The following is a 19,675-nucleotide window of genomic DNA, read 5'->3' as shown; positions in this document are numbered from 1 at the left end:
ACGCCTAAGTCCTGACGAACGGGTTGACAAAACGGTTCAATCCGGTTTGACTTCGGTTTGTTGGCTCAACTTGAACCTAATTTCTTTTTCAAACAGGTTAGAAATCCAGACCCAACCCGTCTCACAAACGGGTTGATATGAATCCGATTTTTTTCCGGTCGAATGTCGAGTTGTGTTAATTTTTAACGCCCCTAATTGGAATGAGGACCAAAAATAACTCCTTCCTAATATAATTACTCTAAAAACTGTCATTAAATGCTATTAAATTATTATGTATTTTTAAACCTCATTATATAAAATTATATAAGAATATAATTTCTAATTCACAAAAAAATATCCTCATTAAATTAATGCCTGTCAAATCAGAGTTGCAGCTCACGGACATATTTACAAAGCCACCACCAGTCAGTTCATTAAAATTGCACCTATCAAAGACATCTATCAGAAATATATATAGCTCATGTTGAGGAGTATTAGGACCTTACTCTTCTTTTCTTTTATTATTTATATTCACACACGGATTTCACACAAGCATTGTACTTGATTTGGTTTTTTCACGGATTTGAAAAACTGTGTAAATGGTTTATATAAAAATTTGAGTACAATGAGTAAGACATAATAAAACAAAATAGGGAAGTTCCTTCTTCCTTCCATCTTGTCATGTATCTTGCTCAAACGTCCTTTAATGGCACTTCTTTCTCTCCATTCATTGTGATAGTTTTCAAACATGGTTCGGATGTGGTTTGAACCCTTTTTCTCGACAATGTATGAAACTCATTCCTCACAAGATGGATTACTAAGAAAGACATTGTTGAAACCATTAAACCACATTAGGGAAAGTATCACATGAAAGATCATGCTTGGTAAAGCATCGTTTGATCAACAACATGATGTGGAACTCATAGGGAAGGTAATAATAATTGATACATCATCCGAAAATTATCTTGATCGGGCACGAATCTCAAAGCAAAATCAAGTTAGAAACTTCCGGAATTAAAATCAAGAGCATCCGATATCCGATTTCAGCAAACTTACTGGCAAACTGAGCGTCTCGGAAATACGAACCCAACGACACCAAATTCGACCCAATTTGAGCCCCAATAGGTCCAAATCAAGGACCCGAAACAATGTTGGAAGGTTCAAACCACAGTTTGGATTACCAGATGGCTTCCAAACATAACAAACTTATAGTCGAATCGAGCGGCTCAACGAGAAGAATCCAACGAGCCCAAGATCACTGAATTCCGACATCACTACGACATTCAAACGTCCATCGAACGGTTCATGATCAAGGGATTCAAGATCGGCCGTCCAACCAACCACTCCCAACTAACCCTTGATCCTCCTCCTATTTACGGGCCATACCATTCCCAAAATCTATAAATAGAGCCCCCTCTCCTCTTGAAAAGGCCCCCCCCCCCCAGAAGCCTAAGGAAAAAAGAGAGAGATCGGAGATCGCTCTTGTCACTGACGGAGTTTCGCCGGACCACCGTCGGAGTTCCGCCGGACCACCACCTGACGCCCTAGGCTCTACCGGACCACCGCCTAATGCCGTCGCTCCACCAGACCACCGCCTAACGTTGTTGCTCCGTTGGATCTCCACCTGGCGCCGTATGCTCCACCGGACCACCTCCTGACGCCGTTGCTCCACCGAACAACCGCCTGACGCCCTGTGCTCCACCGGACCACCACCTGACGTCCTGTGCTCCATCGAACCATCACCTGACGTCCTGTGCTTCACCGGACCATCACCTGAGGCCCTCGCCTTCGTCGAACGTCCTACGCTTCTCCAGACCTTCACTTAAAACCTGGAGTTCTGTCAGACATTCATCTAAGGCCCGGAGTTCTGCCTGATCATCATCTAAGGCCCGGAGTTCTGCCAGATCATCATCTAAGGCCCGAAGTCCTGCCAGACCATTACCCGACACCTGGACATCTATTGTACAATTGTTACTTATAATCTGATCGCCCTCAGAGGCGATTTAACACATTGTAACCAACTCAAGTTTTAGTGAAATCTTTTCAACTGGGCTAGGCCCCGTGGTTTTTCCCCTTTTAAGGGTTTTCCACATAAAAAATCATGTGTAAGCTGGATACTCGTGCAACGCTAAGACGTAGTATTCTAACTCTATCGCCGCGTATATTCTAGCCCGCAACAATAATATCGTCTGCATGCGAGGAGATAAAAAGTTTGTGCGATGAAGCTTAGATTGTGTGTTGGTGCAGGCTCCAAAAATTTGAGCTTTAGAGCCCCAACGCTCTCCATGTCATATTCAGAGATAATTTTAACGGGTTAAGTTTTGGGAGAAATTTTAGGAGGCATATTAGATAAAGATAAGACACTATCTAGAGATTTCACAGTCTTAATGAAGGCTTTAAGATCTGAGTTCTAGTTTCTTATAGACGCAAGCCCCTATAGTTAATTAAGCATCCCAATAACGAGAGAGAACTTTCGATTAAGGTTAGTCGTTAAATAGATACGTAGTAGCATATTTGGATAGTTAAAAAATAATAAATTTATCAACTATCACATAAAGTGGATGGTGACGAAATGATGATGAATCTGATTAAGATCCCATGATTATGTCGTCCCGAGTCATCATAATCCATAGTCTACTTAGTCATATGAGGTGGTCTACCAAACCTAACCGAATGATCATTGTCGGTAGCCATGGGTTGTTTAGTCCAAGGGTACCTTATAAATATTGGGTGAATGTTTGACTAATGGGTGAATTCAAGTCAACCATAGCTAATAGAGGGCTTTGTGCCCTATCGATTATACCTTATGATTTATTACTCAACTGTAAATAATCATTGGGGAACATACATACTTTTAACCATGACCGTAATACAGTGGAGTGGATCGACCACACTATTATGTCATAGGGTCGTGATCATAATCATTAACCACGTGGAGCCGTTCTCGCCAAGCCACGCATTCTTTGCGAAGTCATATAACCAAACCATTTATTAGAGGACTAGTCATAATCATACCAAGTAAAGCAATTTGGCCAAGCTACGAGTTAAAGTGGAGTTGTACTGGCTAAGCCACTGGTTAGAGGACATATGTCACGTCCTTTCTGGCATAATGAATTTTGAGAATGAATCGAAGTACTATTCTTGACTATATATTTTCTCTTTGTGAGCTAGAGTTATCCTTGAGTTCATTGCATTCATCAAACAACTGGTAAGGGTAGATGATTTTGCTTTAAATTATTGGATTATTAAATATTAATTTTAAATATTAAAATTATTAATAGATGTAGAGCTTTGGAGCTTTGATAGAATTCAAAAATTAACCCCTCGCGGTTGATATTAGTTTTAGACACGGTCATTATCACGTGAAATTAAAGTCATTTTAAAATATTTGTATTTTATTAAAGTTTGGAGGCATTTGAAAGAGTAGAGTCCCCTCCATTTAAAATTAGCTTTCAACACAGACATCATTAAGATTTTTAAAGTCATTTAAAAATATTTGTATTTTGTAAGAGTTTGGAGCCATTTAGAAAGTAGAGTTTTATCCGGTTAAGATAAACATTCAACACGGTCATCATCAAATAATTTGAATAGCTTGTATATTTGTCATTTGAACCATGCCAATTATGTTCTGCTGCTAACAGAAGATTGGGTTTGATTATTGATATTGTAAGTTATTGTGCCAATGCTAAGAACCTAGACATGGGTACTGTAGGCATCAACCCACCTTCTTACACAGGGTATTATATTTTAAGAGCTAACTTATATTCATTATAGTATTAAATGTCAACTTTCCTTGTGTACATGCAAACGCTATCATTTTTCTATACAATGCCAGTGAATATCATGCACAAAATGTAGACATGTATAAATACATATAAATATATGATATTTATATATTATGCATTTACTTCAAAAATTATATATTTCAATTTAACAGGTGAAAATTCAATATGTTGTCGTCAAAATGTTCATATCAATGAGATATATCACATACAAAAAATTATGTGATAAAAGTTTTACAAATACAAACTTATCATCATTTTTTTCGGTAATAAAAAAACAAATTTGATAAAAAAAATACAAAATTATTGAAATCAGATATAGGGTAAAGATTTCTCACATCGAAACTAGATATTCACTATGGGTGTCAATGTCACGACCCAACTCGACCGGAACAAATCCAGCTCGCATCGAGTCGCGACGTAACTTGAAACTTGAAATCCAGGATCTAGTTTTGGTACTTGCTTCAGAACTTTCCAGATACTCAAACAAACAGAAACACAGAGTTGCTATAGACTTCCAAATATACATAACACTTCATCTATATTTCTTTCATTAAAATAATCATGTACAATACAGTTCATGGCTTACAGATAGAAAGAACAGATCAGAAAAATCATGACTGTACAAAAATCAAAAGTACAAAATACCTAATCACTGATCACATACAGAACTTCTAGTCCAAGACTTCCTTCCCTTTTCCAGAACCTGAAAGTCACGCAGAAAACAAGGATGAGCTAATAGCTCAGCAAGACTACACTCACCAATCAAAATCTCAATAAATTCACATCAGAAACAGTTATTCAAATAGCAGTACATAAATCAGATAATCGTATAGAAATCAGAATATCAGACATAATTCATATAATCAGACAGAACATATACTTGAATTCAAATCAGAGTGCATAATAGATCTTATAAAACTTTCAAATCACAGAACGGATCAGATCGTACAAATTAGAATTCAAATCAGATAAAATCACATTTCAGATATTACATTTCACATATCACATATCAGATATCCCTGACCCTGACAGAATCTCGACGGATTCTGACCCCTTATGCCTCCCTTCCCTAACACTGACAGAATCTCAGATTCTGGCCCCTTATGTCTCCCTTTGTGCTTATAGCATTAGAACATAACATATATACAGAATTTTCAGAACAGAACTTATTTTCAGATTTCTCAGATTTCCTTGACACTGACAGAACCTCAAAGGATTCTGACCCCTTATGACTCCCTTTTGATATCATAGCACATCAAACATTTAATTCAGAAAATCAAATTTCGTCAGAAAAATCGTCAGCGACATAACGCCAGTATACGGAATTTACACAAAATTCACAGATTCAGAAATTTACCAAATTATCACAAATAGTGCAAAACATCATTCTAAGACTTTCATTGTACTAAGATAGTAAATTAAGACATCCAGATAAATTGTTATTCGATCAAAACTCCGTAGAATTCAAAATACCTGGTAAAAATATTTCAGAAAAAACTCAAAACGTGCACATTTATCATCTCAGAAACATACCAAAAGTTACGCGGTAAAAAGTTCATCAGTACAAAACGGAATCAATTATTCGCTAACGGAAACAAAATCCGCAACAGAAAATTGTCAAAATCATCGTTTCGGAAAATTGAGAAAGGCAGAATGTGCCTTATATCGAGTCGGTCAACTTTCTCAACTGCAGCTACGGACGGAAACGGACAGAAGTCGCCCAAAAATCACGTTTTCTTCTTTTTCTTTTAGTTTTCTCTCTCATGGGCTTTTCTCTCTCTTCAAAAGATCTAATTTCCATATATATCCAACCAGATCGTCCCAGACGATCGCAAATCGTCCCGGGACGATTTGCTCTCTGGAAAAAATTCGTTCAGATGTGTACAGTAATCGTACATGGACGAGTTGCTCTCGAGAAAAATTTTGTCCAGAAATTTTGGACGAACTTCTCTGTCCAAAAATTTCTTTACAACCTGTACTGATCGTCCCGGACGAACCTGGAAGGAAAAATAGCTTTCACAGTCAATTCAGGTCAACGAGTCGGGTTCGGGTCGAACCCGATTTGATCCGGCTCTAAATGGGTCAACCCGAACCCGACCCGTTCTTACAAACGGGTCAGCTTTGTCAACCCGGACCCGAACCGCGCGGGTTGCCGGGTTGACACGTCCCGACCCATTTTTTTTTTGAAATTAAATCTCAAACGCGCGGTTGCTACTCCCGGCGAACCCCACGACGGCAGCAGGCTCGCAGCGGGCAGCGGCACAGGCGTAGGCGAAGCACTAAGCAGGCTCACCACTCATGCAAGGCGAAGTAGCGGCGCCTTGCGGCGGCACCGCGGCAGCAGGCTCACGCGAGCGCGAAATGCGATCAGGCGAAGCAGTGCTGCAGCGACGCAGGCGCTCAGCGGCAGCATCGTCGCAGCGGCAACACGCGAGTATGCAAACCCCGCGCGGTGTAAGCGCTCAGCGGTGGAAGCACGCGACGGCAAACCCCACGATGGCGCGGCGGAAGCACGCGAAGCCAAGCAGCGACGCCAGCATGCGAGTACGCGACTGCGACTCGATTCGACGCTTCGGGCAACGCGAAGATACTGTGAAGCGACGTTTCAGGCAGGGCGGGCAGCAGGCTCGGGCAGTGGGTTTCGGGTCATCTTCGGGTTGCCGGGTCAACCCGAACCCGACCCGATTTTTAAAACGGATCGGTTTGTTTAACCCGAACCCGACCCGTTTCACAAACGTGTCGACCCGAACCCGAATTATTCCGGATCGGGTCCGGATCTGATTTCGGATCGTGTCAAAAATTGACACACCTAATATCCACTCATATCCCTTATGTTAAAGTAAAATATTTTTCTCACCACGGTGAAATCTAAAAACAACTTTAATTTCCACATTATTGCTTCCTCTAACTTTTCCTTCATGCTGGACCCCTAGTACAAAGGTAAATCCATTTATTAAACTTCTGGCTCTAGTCTCCTTTCATTCTTCCCTTCTCGCCCCTCCATCACTAACTTTATAATTAATGGCACATGGTGCTTTCCAGATTCATCACATATGGATTCTAGAAATGCCATTATACATATTTGTCTTCTGAGCCATGATGGGGATGATTTGTTCTGGGAGATTTAGCGTCCCTTATTTTCAAAGATTTCGTGGAATTATTTTGTTGACTCCCCCACTCTCTCACGGCAGGAAAATTATTGAGTTCGGACATCGGATGCAGCTTATCGTCCATAGACGAATCAAGTGCAGCCACGTCATCTAGTACCAAGTAGTACCGAGTTCGGTACTGCTTGGTACAACTCAGTACCGAGCTTGGTATTGAGCGATACAGAGTAGTACCGAGCTCGATACTGAGCAAAATCAAGCTTGATACCGAGTAAGAGGTGATGTGACATATTTTCATTGGGCTATAGAATGATAAGCAGACTGGAATAAAAACTCCGAGCTCCACTACGCCGCCATTCAACTCCTCAACTTTTCGCAGCTTTACACTTTATGTAACTGTTTGAAGGCAATATAGTAAAAACCTCAGCCTTCTCTTTATGCTCATTGGTGTATTTAAACACTTACATCCTATCGCTACAGTAACATAGAAAATCATTTTCATCCAATATCTCTGCTTCGTCTTCCTTGAGCTTTGCTTGTAGGTTTCTCATGGAAGACATTCGGTGTCCGAACCCAATAATTTTCCCTCGCAGCATGACTTTATTTGAATAAAACTTCTCTTTAAGATATCCAAGTTATGCTTAGTTAGTTGTTCTAGGTGGGCTAAAAAGTTGTTGACATTCTTCATAGGCGTGGTATTCATATGCTGGCCACATGTCTTTTGTGCAATAATTATGAGAAAAGAACTCACATTTTGCTTGAATGTGATTTCTCTTATAATATTATTACTCATTTTTTTCTTGGGCTGGGATTTTTTTGACGAGGTCCAACATACTGCAACTCTTTGAGTATTGATACATCCTCGAAAAATTATATTGATCAGGCACGAATCTCGAGACAAAATCAAGTTGGAAACTTCTGAAATTAAAATTGGGACCATCCAAATTCCATTTTCCGCAAACTTACTATCGAACCGAACGTCTCGAAAGTACGAACCCAACGATACCAAATTTAACTAAAACTGAGCCCAAATGGGTCCAAATCAATAGTCAGAAGCGCTGTGCGACTTTTTCATCTTTTCTTACTCAGGTAATTTTTATTTCTTTCATTTATAGTTCTGTTTGTTTTCCTTGAGATAACTATTCTTTTCTAGTCAATGATATTGAGCTTTGTTCCTAAATAGAAAAAAAAAACTTTAATTTAATTAAAATTGAGCAACACTGAATAAACTAAAATATTCAATTCGTTGCGCTGGGTTGGAGGCGCAATATAATTCGTTATTCCTGGTGAGCGCAAGCCTTACTACCCAAGTTCCTTCGACAGAGATTCCCTCACCTGGTTCTTTCAGATTCGCCGCTGAATCTCGAAAATGCACAGTGGCGCACAAGCTCTTGTACTCCCGTTACTCTTCCATCTGGCGATTACATCTGATGCTTCGGCGCCCGATGAGGGTTTCTGCTCCGTTCCTTCTTTACATTCCAAGCCAAACTCCCAACCAAACTACTGGAAAGTGACGAACCCAACTCTCTCCCCTTCCCACCTTCAAGGTAATCTTGAATCAATGAAAAGACGCTTGCCTTTTCAGGATTCCTGTTGTTTTAGTTTTGTCATCCGTGTTTTTGGCAACCACAAGCTAGAATCTTTTCGACGACGATTCCCAGCTTGTCGGTCGCAATTGGTAAAGGCTTTTCGTGTTCTGCTTATCCATCTCTTATCTGTTGAACTACATATTTTTGTCTTCTCGGGAAGATTGTGGTTGAAGTTTTATGTGATTTTTGTACACACGGTAACACCACTACTATTGGTTAACTTGAATTTTATTCTTTCGCTCGGATTCAACTGAAGCGATGAGGCGGGTTACCGAAAGATGCATGAAAGTTAAAGCTAAATTTTGTGATACTTGGGATATGTTTTCTTTTGCGGACGCAATTATTATTATTTTTTGCTTGTATGCGTTATGCTACTTGAGTTTGTTTATTGTACTAGTTTGTGAATTGTGATTAACCTTGCTTAATGCAATTTATCTATATCATTTTTAAACGGTTTTACTTACTGCAGATCTCCCAGGATTTACTCGCAGTGTATATAAAAGAGACCATGCCCTAATCACTCCGGAAAGCCAAGTATTTAGTCCTCTGCCAAATTGGTAACAATTTCGAAGTATATAAACACTTAGTTAGAGATCACCCTCTTATCATACCGATTATGTTTGATTTTGCTAATTCTATTCGATCTTTCACGTTAAATTATCAGCATATAATGAAATTTTTGCCTTGCATTTTATAGGGTGAATGCACTGGGAGCTTATTTGATCAGTCCTGCAACTGGTTCTCACTTTACAATGTACTTGGTGAAGATGCAAGGTAGGGGAACCACTGTTAATTAGAATATATAATATTTGGATGATGTATGGTTAAATCAAGCTCTGCAAGTAGAAATATTTTCCCAACAGGTTCTGTTATTGTAAGCATGATCTTCTGGAGCATGTTTGTTAAGCTGGGGATGGCAAACTTGTATGGAAACCTGGCAAAGGAACATAAGCTATTGATTGATGATGAGTAATGGTGTGGGAAGGAAACGGAGCATGGCAGGAAGAGTTTCTGAAGATTAAACCTGAAAAGTGACCTGGTTCAAAGTGGCCTCTTAGCCTTTAATACAAGTCTTTTAGTACAGGGCACAGTAATATTGTTTTAAAAAGGGCAAACCTCATGTATTGACCTCCCGTTAATACAGGGTCTTGGAAGGCATGACAATATAGTCTTTCAATCATCTGATTTTCCGCTTTCCATCTAGTCTTAAATGAGCAACATTTTTGCTTCCCTGTGAAAAAGGTTAATTCTTTAGCACATTAAAAGGTAAATAAATATAGATGTTTCAACCAATGAGTTATGTAAATCTATTAAGCCCTATGCATTATATTCAAGAATAAAGTCATTCAGTGATTTTAATGTATAAATGTTTTGGAACCTATGGCTTTTTATTGGTGCATATAATTATCCAAAAAAATTAGTTCATTTCAATGTGCAAATAGTTTGCTGTAATGGACTTTTGTTGAATTCACACAAGAAATTATTAGTTTTGTTTAGAATATGATTGTGTCGATCAATTGAGTTGCACTGTTACCTCGGACCTCAATTCCAGCGGTCGAGTTTGTCGAAGGTCCTCCCCCAACTTGGGTTCGGGTGCTTTGCACATGAATTTTTTCCCAGTACAACCGTACAACATTGTAAAGTCGTGTACCCGAGAGCTACAGCTCTACATAGTTTGGTTGGAAACAAATAGAGAGCAGAAGGCCGCGCCGCTCCAAACCCCCGAGGTGCGGCGCTCTATACCCTGACGCTGTAGCGCTGTTAAACAAATTGAAGATAGAGAGTGGAGCGCAACGGCGCTATGAATCGGGCTACAACAACAACAAGCCTTTGTCCCACTATGTGGGGTCGGCTACATGAATCCTCTTTCTCCATTGTGTCATGTCAAGAGTCAAATTCTCATCTAAATCTAAGAAAGAAATATCATTTCTAATATTTTCTAACCAAATATTTTTAAGCATACATCTACCTTTCTTAACATATGTCAAATCAAATACATCTACTTTCCTAATCAGGTCATCGGAAGGCCGCCATTTTATGTGACCAAACCATCTAAGGTGACTCTCTCTAATCTTATCTTCCACTGGAGCTACTCCAACCTTTTCACATATATGCTCATTTCATATCCCGTCTTTAAGAATAAAGCCACTCATCACCTGAGTATCCTCATCTCTACAACACTTAATTTAATATTACTCTTCTCTTTTAATGCCCAACATTTTGCACCATAAAGCATTGCATGTCTCACTACTATCTTGTATAATTTTCCCTTAAGTTTGAGGGGGACTTTTCTATCACACAACAAGCCCGATGCATTCCTCCACTTCAACCATCTAACTTGAATTCTACTAATAATTTTTTCATCTATTTCACCATCACTTTGAACAACAGACCCAATATATCTAAAATTAGTGTTATTATTAATGACTTGATCGCCCAAAGGCACAATCCCTCCACTATCTCTATTATTACGAAAATTACACTCCATATATTCAGTTGTAGATCTACTCAAACAAAAGCCTTTAGACTCTAAGGTTGACCTCCATAATTCAAGTTTACCTTCAACTCCCTCTCTAGTCTTATCAACAAGAAGAATGTCATTAGCGAAAAGCATACACCATGGCACAACCTCTTGCAAATGTCTAGTGAGAATATCCATGACTAAAGCAAAAAGACATGGGCTTAAGGCTGATCCTTGATGTAATCCAACTGAAATAGGAAAATACTTGGTCAAACCACCTTGTGTTTGAACACAAGTAACAACTCCTCCATACATATCCTTAATGACTTGAATATAAGCATTATTAACCATTTTATTATGTAGAACTCTCCATAGCACTTCTCTTGGCGCTACGAATCGGGCTGAGCATTTTTTTTTTCTCGTTTCTCCTATTTAACTTGAAGGGTTGCACCCGTTAGGTGATTTTATTTGTATCTCTTTGTTAGTTCTAAATGAGAACGAGCGCAAGAGTGAAGAGAGACAAGGGGAGAGTGAGAGAGAAGATAGCATTATTTCTCCCAAATTTTTGTAGTGAATTTCTTTGTGTGGCGTGGTTCCGTGGTTTTCTCTCAGTTTCAAGTTTTTTTACGTTAAATCTTGGTGTTCTTTCTTTTCGCTGCATTTTCTCTTTATTGTTTGTTTGCTATGTGGTATACTTACCCAATAGAAATTGCAATTTTATCTGCTTTTTACCAAGCTTTTTGTTTAAAGCAGTATTTGCAGCAATTGAGTAACGTTTATTGACTCTATGTGAGCTCTGTCCTTATTAACAGTGCATCAATTTCTTGTGTCATTCAGAGAATTCAAGATCGGCGTTGCCTTCAAAAGATGTTGCAAGGTGCATTGGTTTTTTTTTTCGCTCAACATTTATTTAATTAAGAATAAGTATGTATAATTAAGCATATTGATTGGAGAAATGTATATGCTGAGGCCTACAAATTTATTTTGATAATATTTCATGAATGATATAATTACATAATATTTCTTAAACGGAGGGAATCTGACCGATATTGCGATATGATTCTCATGTGAGAATGAGCAAAAAGGTAGGGAGCATCTTTGCCTTTTTCTTAATCATTTAAAGTACGTACGTTCAATATAGACTAGTTTTCCTCTGGTAAGTTGACACTAGTATGTTTTTTTGCGACTTTATGTCATCCACATTGTGCTTGATGAATACTTATTAAGTTTTTGCATTTTTGCACCCCGGGTCTATGCCTTGTTTTATCTCCATGTATGGTCTTATTTGATTTGCAATAAATTTTGTGGAATATAGCATGACGTCATATATTCTTTTAAATACTTACATGCTTAATCCAGGTTTGTATTCGTGCTTCAAGGCAGTTCTTTATTAGTAGATGCTTTTGGGATCACCCATCAACTCAATGTAAGATTGCAAATACTCTTTATAGATAAGAGAAATAGTTCACAAAAAATTAAGCTGGTATTTTTAAATTTAAACAAAGGTTGCGTGCTTTTTTGTAAGTTGATGCTTTTAGTTTTCTTTCATCCAATCTGTTTCACGATATGTACGTTAGCTAAATAATCTTTGTTGTTTAGTTATATGTTTATGAAACTTAACACTTTGATTTTAATGGCTGAATTACTCAATGCAGGCGGACTTTTTTGCTTACGTACCTGCTAATACAAAGCATCTATTGCAAAGTGACTCCTTGACTGTACTGGTCATTTTTGAGCGAAGGTACTGTTTTCAATAGCTCTAATTACTTCAATCAATTTGTATTTTTCTGGCATCGACTGACAAATCATTTCCTTTTTTTGCTAATTCATCAGTGCAATAGTTAGCTTTAAGCTTTTTCTTCTCTGTTTAGTCCTCGTGCATATTTTTGCTATAATTGATTTTAAGTTATTTTGTTTAAAATTTCTTGATCATCTAATAATGCATACAAGTTATTTATTTATTCACCCAGATCCTTAATTTTCAGTCATGCAGTGGCTTAAACATTTGTTTTTTCCAAGCAGAACTGCATACATTGCTTTCTTTAGGCTTCGTTTGGAACGACTTTCTTGTTGCTTTTTCAAGCAGTTTTTTAGTACAAAAATTAATCAAGAAGCAATAAAAAAGCCATCCCAAATAAAGTCTTAATCTTACGACATTGAGATTTTGTCTCAAAAGTTGACGGATTCTCTTTCCATAGGTATGTCAGCCAGGAAGGTTTTTATCCTGAACAGATAATTGGTTCAACTGATAAGCAACCACTTATTGAAACTCCGGGGGAGGTATCTCTGTTTTCTTCATTGTTATTTTTGTTGTCTCCTTTTCTTGAAATATATTGAAGACTGGTTCATATTCCTTTAGTGTGGCTTGAAATGTATCTGTCCATGTTCTATTTTTGTAACCCTTCTGTTCTGTTTATTAGTTTGATTTTTAAATGACTCTTTGTTTACTATTCCATTTGCCAAGTAATTCCTTTAACTCTATGCAATAATGATTTGTCTATATATTCAGGTATTTGAATTGCGGAAACTGCTTCCCACTTCAACACCATATGATTTCAATATCCATGTGAGTCATCACAAATTCAGTGAGATTATAAGCTTGGCATTGCGACTGACTTTGTTATTTCTGTGCTACCCTTATTTCTGCTAGTTCACTTGCAGTATTCACAAATTGCTTGCTATTTGTAAAGAATTACATATCTTGTGAAAAGTAAAGGTAGCATTTGATGGAAATTAAAGGATAAAGAAGCCAAAGGACTAACAGATATTATGGACTTGTATGAATGAAAAAAATAAAAAAGAAGAGCAATCAGATTAGCAGCTGCACAAGAAACAAGAATCCTAGTTCTCCATTTACATATGATGCCACATAGATGTGATACTTGTTGGGTATTATCTCAGAAAGCATGAGTTGTTGATTTGTGCTGCATATTTGCTGGTTCATCTTCTCTTTCAGTTTTTATCAAATGACAAGTGCCTTTTTCGTGCATAGCTTGAAAATGGCGAACCACTTCTTCAAATTATGAATTGTCTAACGATTTGGTTACTGCATATCTCTACAAGTCGAATACTATATGCTTAGTCATTTAACAAAAGCTTGTTGGTCAGCTTATTTCTGAAACTTAGATGAAATCTCTCCTCCTGTATCACCATGTATAGGGCTACAAGTAATTCTGTACTCAATGGCATGCTAGCTTCAATTGAAAGAGTCTATTGTCCAGTAAATTGTTACTGGGAAAATATCACCTTTTCAAATTCAAGCTCTGTATGTTGTGGATTAGGCTCATCTTCTGGCCTCAAATATGAGCTTAATCAAAATATTTCAAAAAAGCCCCCAAGATAGATTGAAGGTCAATTTGGGAAGAACCTCAGAATACTCTTTTTAATTTTTGGTTTCCAACTTTAAAACACACATATCACTGTTTATCCCCCCTTTTGTCTTTTAGTTCTAACTTCAATATATCATGCTTGAGAGGTCAATTTGTTTTCTAGGTTTAGATGGTGGCAAATGAAATTGATCCAGTTAATATTTTTAATCCTTTTTACATGGTTGTTTAGGGGTTTCACCTACTGTTAAGCTAATGAAGTGTAGCTTAAACAAAACATCATATAATAATACTTGCATTTATTGGCATCTTCAAACATACGAATGCTGTCCCTGAATGGAATCTCAGCATAAGCAACATAAAACTGGGTATCTGTTGTTACGCTCTTGTATCCAAGCATGGAATCTCTGTGATTATGTTAGAAAAGATATACTCTCTTGTTTCATCCGCAATTTTGTTAGAAGTGTTCTGACTTTGCTCATTTATGTTTTAAGGAGAGACCAAAATATGTGTGTTCATAGTTTCACTCAAATATCTCTCATTGCAGATTATGGATTTTCAACCTGGGGAATATCTTAATGTCAAGGTATGCTGAAAATCTTCTCTGCTTATTAATTATAGTTCTTGGAAGGCAATAAAGTAATGACTATACTGTTATTTATTTAGTTATTTCTTGCATTCAATATGTTTCTTGATGTTTGCATGATTACTCTGCATATTTGAACTCCTTTAAAGACCAACATAACTTTTATTGAACCAGGAGGTGCACTACAATCAACACGGCTTGTTGCTACTGGAGGGGCAGGGAATATATCGCCTTGGTGACAACTGGTGTGTTTTTTTACCTTATAACGGATCACTTATAGTTATGTGAGGTTTTATTATTTTTCTTATTGCGGTATTTATCGGGCTTCCAAGGGTCATGAAACTCCAACAATCTGTAAATCCCTTCGCAAGATGGTGACATTGGGGCGCATAGGCTAAATAACAAGCTTGTTGAAACATAAGACAAAATGTTTTCTTTTCTCTTGCTCTTTTAGAATGAGTAGTTATTATAAAAATATCTACATGTAAACTATTGGGACATAGTTCACCACACTCCACTAAGGCTTCATTTGGGGCGGCTTTTGTATTGCTTCTTGAAGCAATTTTTTTAGTTTAAAAATTAAAATTTTTGTACTAGAAAGCAGCTTCAAGAAGTTTTAAAAAAGCCATCCCAAACGAACCCTGAGTGAACAGCCAACATGAATGGATGGTCATATATTCGGAACTGTACCAATCATATGGAACTGTTCAAAAATTGAAACACATGCTTGAAACCTTCCCCATCTTTTGCTACAGCCAATAACTAGCTGTGGTTTATCCCTCTCTTTTATTTTTGTTTTCGATCTCCTGCATTTCTGCTATTTACATGCTTACCACATGCATACGATACATAATTGTTGTGATTAAAGGTGAGAGCCAGTTTATTCCTTTGAATATTGTGATTGTCTTTGACTTTACGTTGCTAGATTTGTTATCTGTTGTAAACTCTTCAAGTGCCAGGAGGTAGAGATGTGATAAAGGATGTATTAGAGTCTAGGATTCAATAATGCATGGTTATTATGAGATGCATAAAAATTACAAAAAATTATGATTCATAATTTCTCATCTTAAAATATTAAGAAATGATTAGTTATTTTTGTTGCAAAATTAGAAAAAACATTTCATTCATTTCAAATGATAATTTAAAATTTACCATAATTTAAAAATTGCTAGATCTTCCATGGTCTCAATGATGGAATACTTCAAAAGAACGGTCAAGAAAGCAATGATGAAACTTCCAAATCAAATATCAATGAGACCAAAGTAACACTAAACTCTCAAAACTAGAGATCAAGATGTTTTCTAAAGAGAGGCAATCCAAAAGGGTTTATAAATGTATATTGAAACCAATGATCAATGAAAGGAACTCAATGAGATATGCGAATGGTCTAGCCAAAATCTTAGTGCATGCCAGGTAAAGCAACTTCCGAATTAGATCAATATGAGTAAGTGACCAACTATGAACTATACTTGATGAGGACATCCGACCATGAAGAGTTTACCAGAGACGGGGCCAACGATCTACGGCCACGATTGCACCGCTTTACTTTTGAGTTATTATTTGTATTAGATTTATTATTATGTTGTATTGAGTTATTATTACATATTTTTCATTTGTACCCTCACTTGAGGGAGTAGTCCTATGTAAGCCCTAAGGGTTTGTGGTCCTCCTTTATGCCAATCCTTCCCCTCTCTCCTCCTTAAACCACCGGCCATCCCTCTCCTTCTCCCTCTCTCGGCAGAACCCCCAACACCACCACAACCCCGGCCAGCCACCCCTCTCCCACCTCCAAGCCGCCAGCCAAAAGACCCATCCCCTCCTCCCCAAACCGCCGGCCCCAAGGTTCCTTCCCCTTCTCCAAGCCTCCGGTTCAAGCTCTACGCCTAACCCTAGTCGTCGGCCTCATCCTCCTCCCCTTTGCCTCCAAATTTTAAATTACCACATTATTGCTTTCCATATTGGGTGCAAATCACATTAGGAAAGTATTAAAAGCGTATTCCTTTCATTTGAAATTCTTTCCTATTCAACTATGTTTATTTTAGAAAAGTTACTAAAACAAATATATTTGAATTTTAAATAGGATTTGATTTAAAATGATCTTTCCTAATTTAAGATTCTAAGAAGACAAGTTTTAAAACCCCACCTAAAGCCCCTCTTGCCCCAAGCATGCCGCCGGCCCCCCTACTTCCCTCTCTCCTTTAATTGAAGAATATTCAATTTCAAATTGCCCAAATAAGAAACCCCCATCCATGTGCCGTCCCTCTCTCTATTTCTCCTATCTAATTAATCTACTCTATTAAACTCTTCAATCACCCCCCTAACCCCTATCAACCCTAGCCGCCTCCTCCCAAACTTCCCTTCATGTTTTCCCTCTCTTTCTGAAATTCTTGCTTGTTGTCCAAGGATTTCAGCAAGCTTTCTTTGCTGGGCAGCATGCTGCCCGGAAGGCCTTCGCTTGTTGTCCGGAAAATTTCAGCAAGGATCTTTGCTGTCCAGCCCTCCGGAAAGATGCCGTTTGCTGTCCAGAAGCTCCAGCTCATTAAAATCTGTTGTTTCCTGATGTATGGTTGATCCACAACGTGATCACGGATTTGTTTACAACAATCAAGGGCAAGTTGACATCCTCAAGTCTCCGTTCTTCGACATTAACTTGGAAGTCGACCGTATAGTTGAGGATTACGTCGAAAGGATTATCTTCTCTCTTGTCGCCGCCATCGACGAACAACTCTCTCCCGCTCAGTGGCACATCATTTCGAAATCCTAATAAAGGTGAATTTCTCCTCCAAGTCTTTGCTTTTCTATGTCTTCCCTTTGATTTGTGGCATCATAATGGTTGTGCAATCTATCTCCGTTTAGTATACATCAAGAGTGAGAGTGAGTGGATCCAATTAGTGCCTAATCTATATGTTAACATAGGGATTTCCTTTGAACTCCTCCATACTATGCTGATTTTGATTGAACTGATTATTTGTGATTCTAACTTTTATCTTATAATTTGGCCTAATCTTAAATCATCTCCTTGTTGTTTTAATATTTGTTTAAATCACCAAAAGTAAACGTAATTATTATTGCTCTATTTAAAAGGCATGTCTTTTCAGCATTACATTATTACTCTCGCATTTGGTTCTACATCAATAGTTAAAGATAAAAATGATTTTATTTAAAGTTATCTCTAACAAGTTAAGGGATAATTAACTATTGAGACTTATATCCATTAGAATGTTAAACTAAGAGTATGAGAGTTCCTCAAACAAGGGCAATATTTCTCGGTTGTGCTTTTTGTTTACTTTTATCTCCTGGAAAATCATTCTGGTTACTTGTTTTCAAATCACACGGTGGTAAATGACATATTTTAGGGCTAGTAGGAGGGTGAAATTAAACCAATTGCATTGTTTTTTTGTTGTTTCTTCAATTTTGAGAGGCTAGTTTCAAGGTGCTTCCAGGTTCATTTAGGAGTAGGAGTGTACACAATTTGAGTCACCCCTAGTTTGAGCTTGAGCTTGATTAATTAATCGAGTTGAAGCTTGAGCTTATTTTTAGGAGTTGAAGTTGGCACGTTTATTATAAAAGAAAGAAAATGATTATTATTCAAGCAATTATAAAATAAATTAAAAGTTAGAATTTAAATAATAAAGAATCAATTGATATAGGAAAGTGAGATATCATTTAAAAATATTTTTAATACCTTTATACTTTAACTCATGTATTCTTATATATTTTAAGTGTATTTTATAATAATATTTTTTGAAAGAGCCAGCTTGCGAATTAAAGTCGAGTCAAGTTTGGCACAAGTTTCACTCTTTAGCTCATCTAAATCTACTCATGCCATTTACCGAGCTGAGCTCGAGTAGGCTTGACTCACTTACACCTTCTCTAAAATCTAAAGTTGTTTTGTTTCAATGCTTATGCACGCTTTGAGATTTGTGTTGATTGAATGATATCTTTTTGGGAACCTATGAAGACTGACTTCTTGGAATCTTGTGTTTTGAAATTTCTTTATATTCCTTTGCATTGTCAGGTACCCAGTTCAAGCAGGCGACGCCATTTGGATGGCACCATTTGTACCACAATGGTATGTTCTCTTTCTATTAACATAAATACCACATAAAGTTTGATAGTTTGTGGTCTTTAGTGGGAAGACACATAGCTTAATTTTCTTTCTCCTTTCTGATTCTCAGGTATGCTGCATTAGGAAAAACCCGGTCGAGGTACCTTCTTTACAAGGATGTTAATAGAGATCCTTTGTAACACATTACTACATTTCTGCATTTCTGCAAATATAATAGGAGTTTACAATATCACTCAAGTGGTGATTTATTATATATTATTGTATTTTACTTAACATTTCATATCAACCACATTCAAATGATCCAAATCTTATCAATTTCAATTAGAAATCATGTGAAATTGTTATGTTAGCATATCAATAAATATTACATATGATAAATATTAACTAAAAATATGGAGATTTATTATCATAATATATGTTCATATATATATGCTCATAATGATGAATATTCTTCTTTGATATATTTTTTTACTATTAAATTTTTTTATCTATATATGAAGATATTTGTTATAGCATGATGGTCCATTAAATAAAGATGCTTTATATTTTTCTGTCTAGGCATCATAGTCACTCTATCCCTCCTTGGCGTCCTCGATGATGTGCTTCACCCACTGTTAAGTTGTTAACCTCTCCCTCAATAAGTATCATCCCTATAAGGTGCATTGGCCATCAAACGTTAATAGATTCTTGGGGTATCGACCTTGTCATCTTCCAAATTTCATGCTTTCCCAGCAGACAAACCCATCGTGCCAGCCAAGATGTATACTCGTACA

At 37.4% G+C, this 19,675-nt stretch overlaps 1 protein-coding gene across 1 annotated transcript; it reads left to right on the top strand.

The window, feature by feature from the left end:
• Positions 1–8,128: 8,128 nt before the first annotated feature.
• On the top strand, positions 8,129–19,208 carry LOC110105240 (probable (S)-ureidoglycine aminohydrolase). Its single transcript, XM_020834639.2, has 12 exons — positions 8,129–8,418; positions 8,930–9,017; positions 9,158–9,234; positions 11,759–11,798; positions 12,281–12,347; positions 12,577–12,662; positions 13,120–13,201; positions 13,431–13,487; positions 14,795–14,833; positions 15,008–15,078; positions 18,852–18,905; positions 19,012–19,208. The coding sequence occupies exons 1-12, from the start codon at positions 8,241–8,243 to the stop codon at positions 19,079–19,081; spliced, it is 909 nt and encodes a 302-aa protein (XP_020690298.1). The 5' UTR covers positions 8,129–8,240; the 3' UTR covers positions 19,082–19,208.
• Positions 19,209–19,675: the final 467 nt, after the last annotated feature.

Source organism: Dendrobium catenatum, unplaced genomic scaffold, assembly GCF_001605985.2.
Source record: "Dendrobium catenatum unplaced genomic scaffold, ASM160598v2 fragScaff_scaffold_414, whole genome shotgun sequence".
Classification (NCBI taxonomy): domain Eukaryota; kingdom Viridiplantae; phylum Streptophyta; class Magnoliopsida; order Asparagales; family Orchidaceae; genus Dendrobium; species Dendrobium catenatum.
Note: the sequence above shows the minus strand (reverse complement) of the source record. Positions and strands in the feature narration are given on the sequence as shown.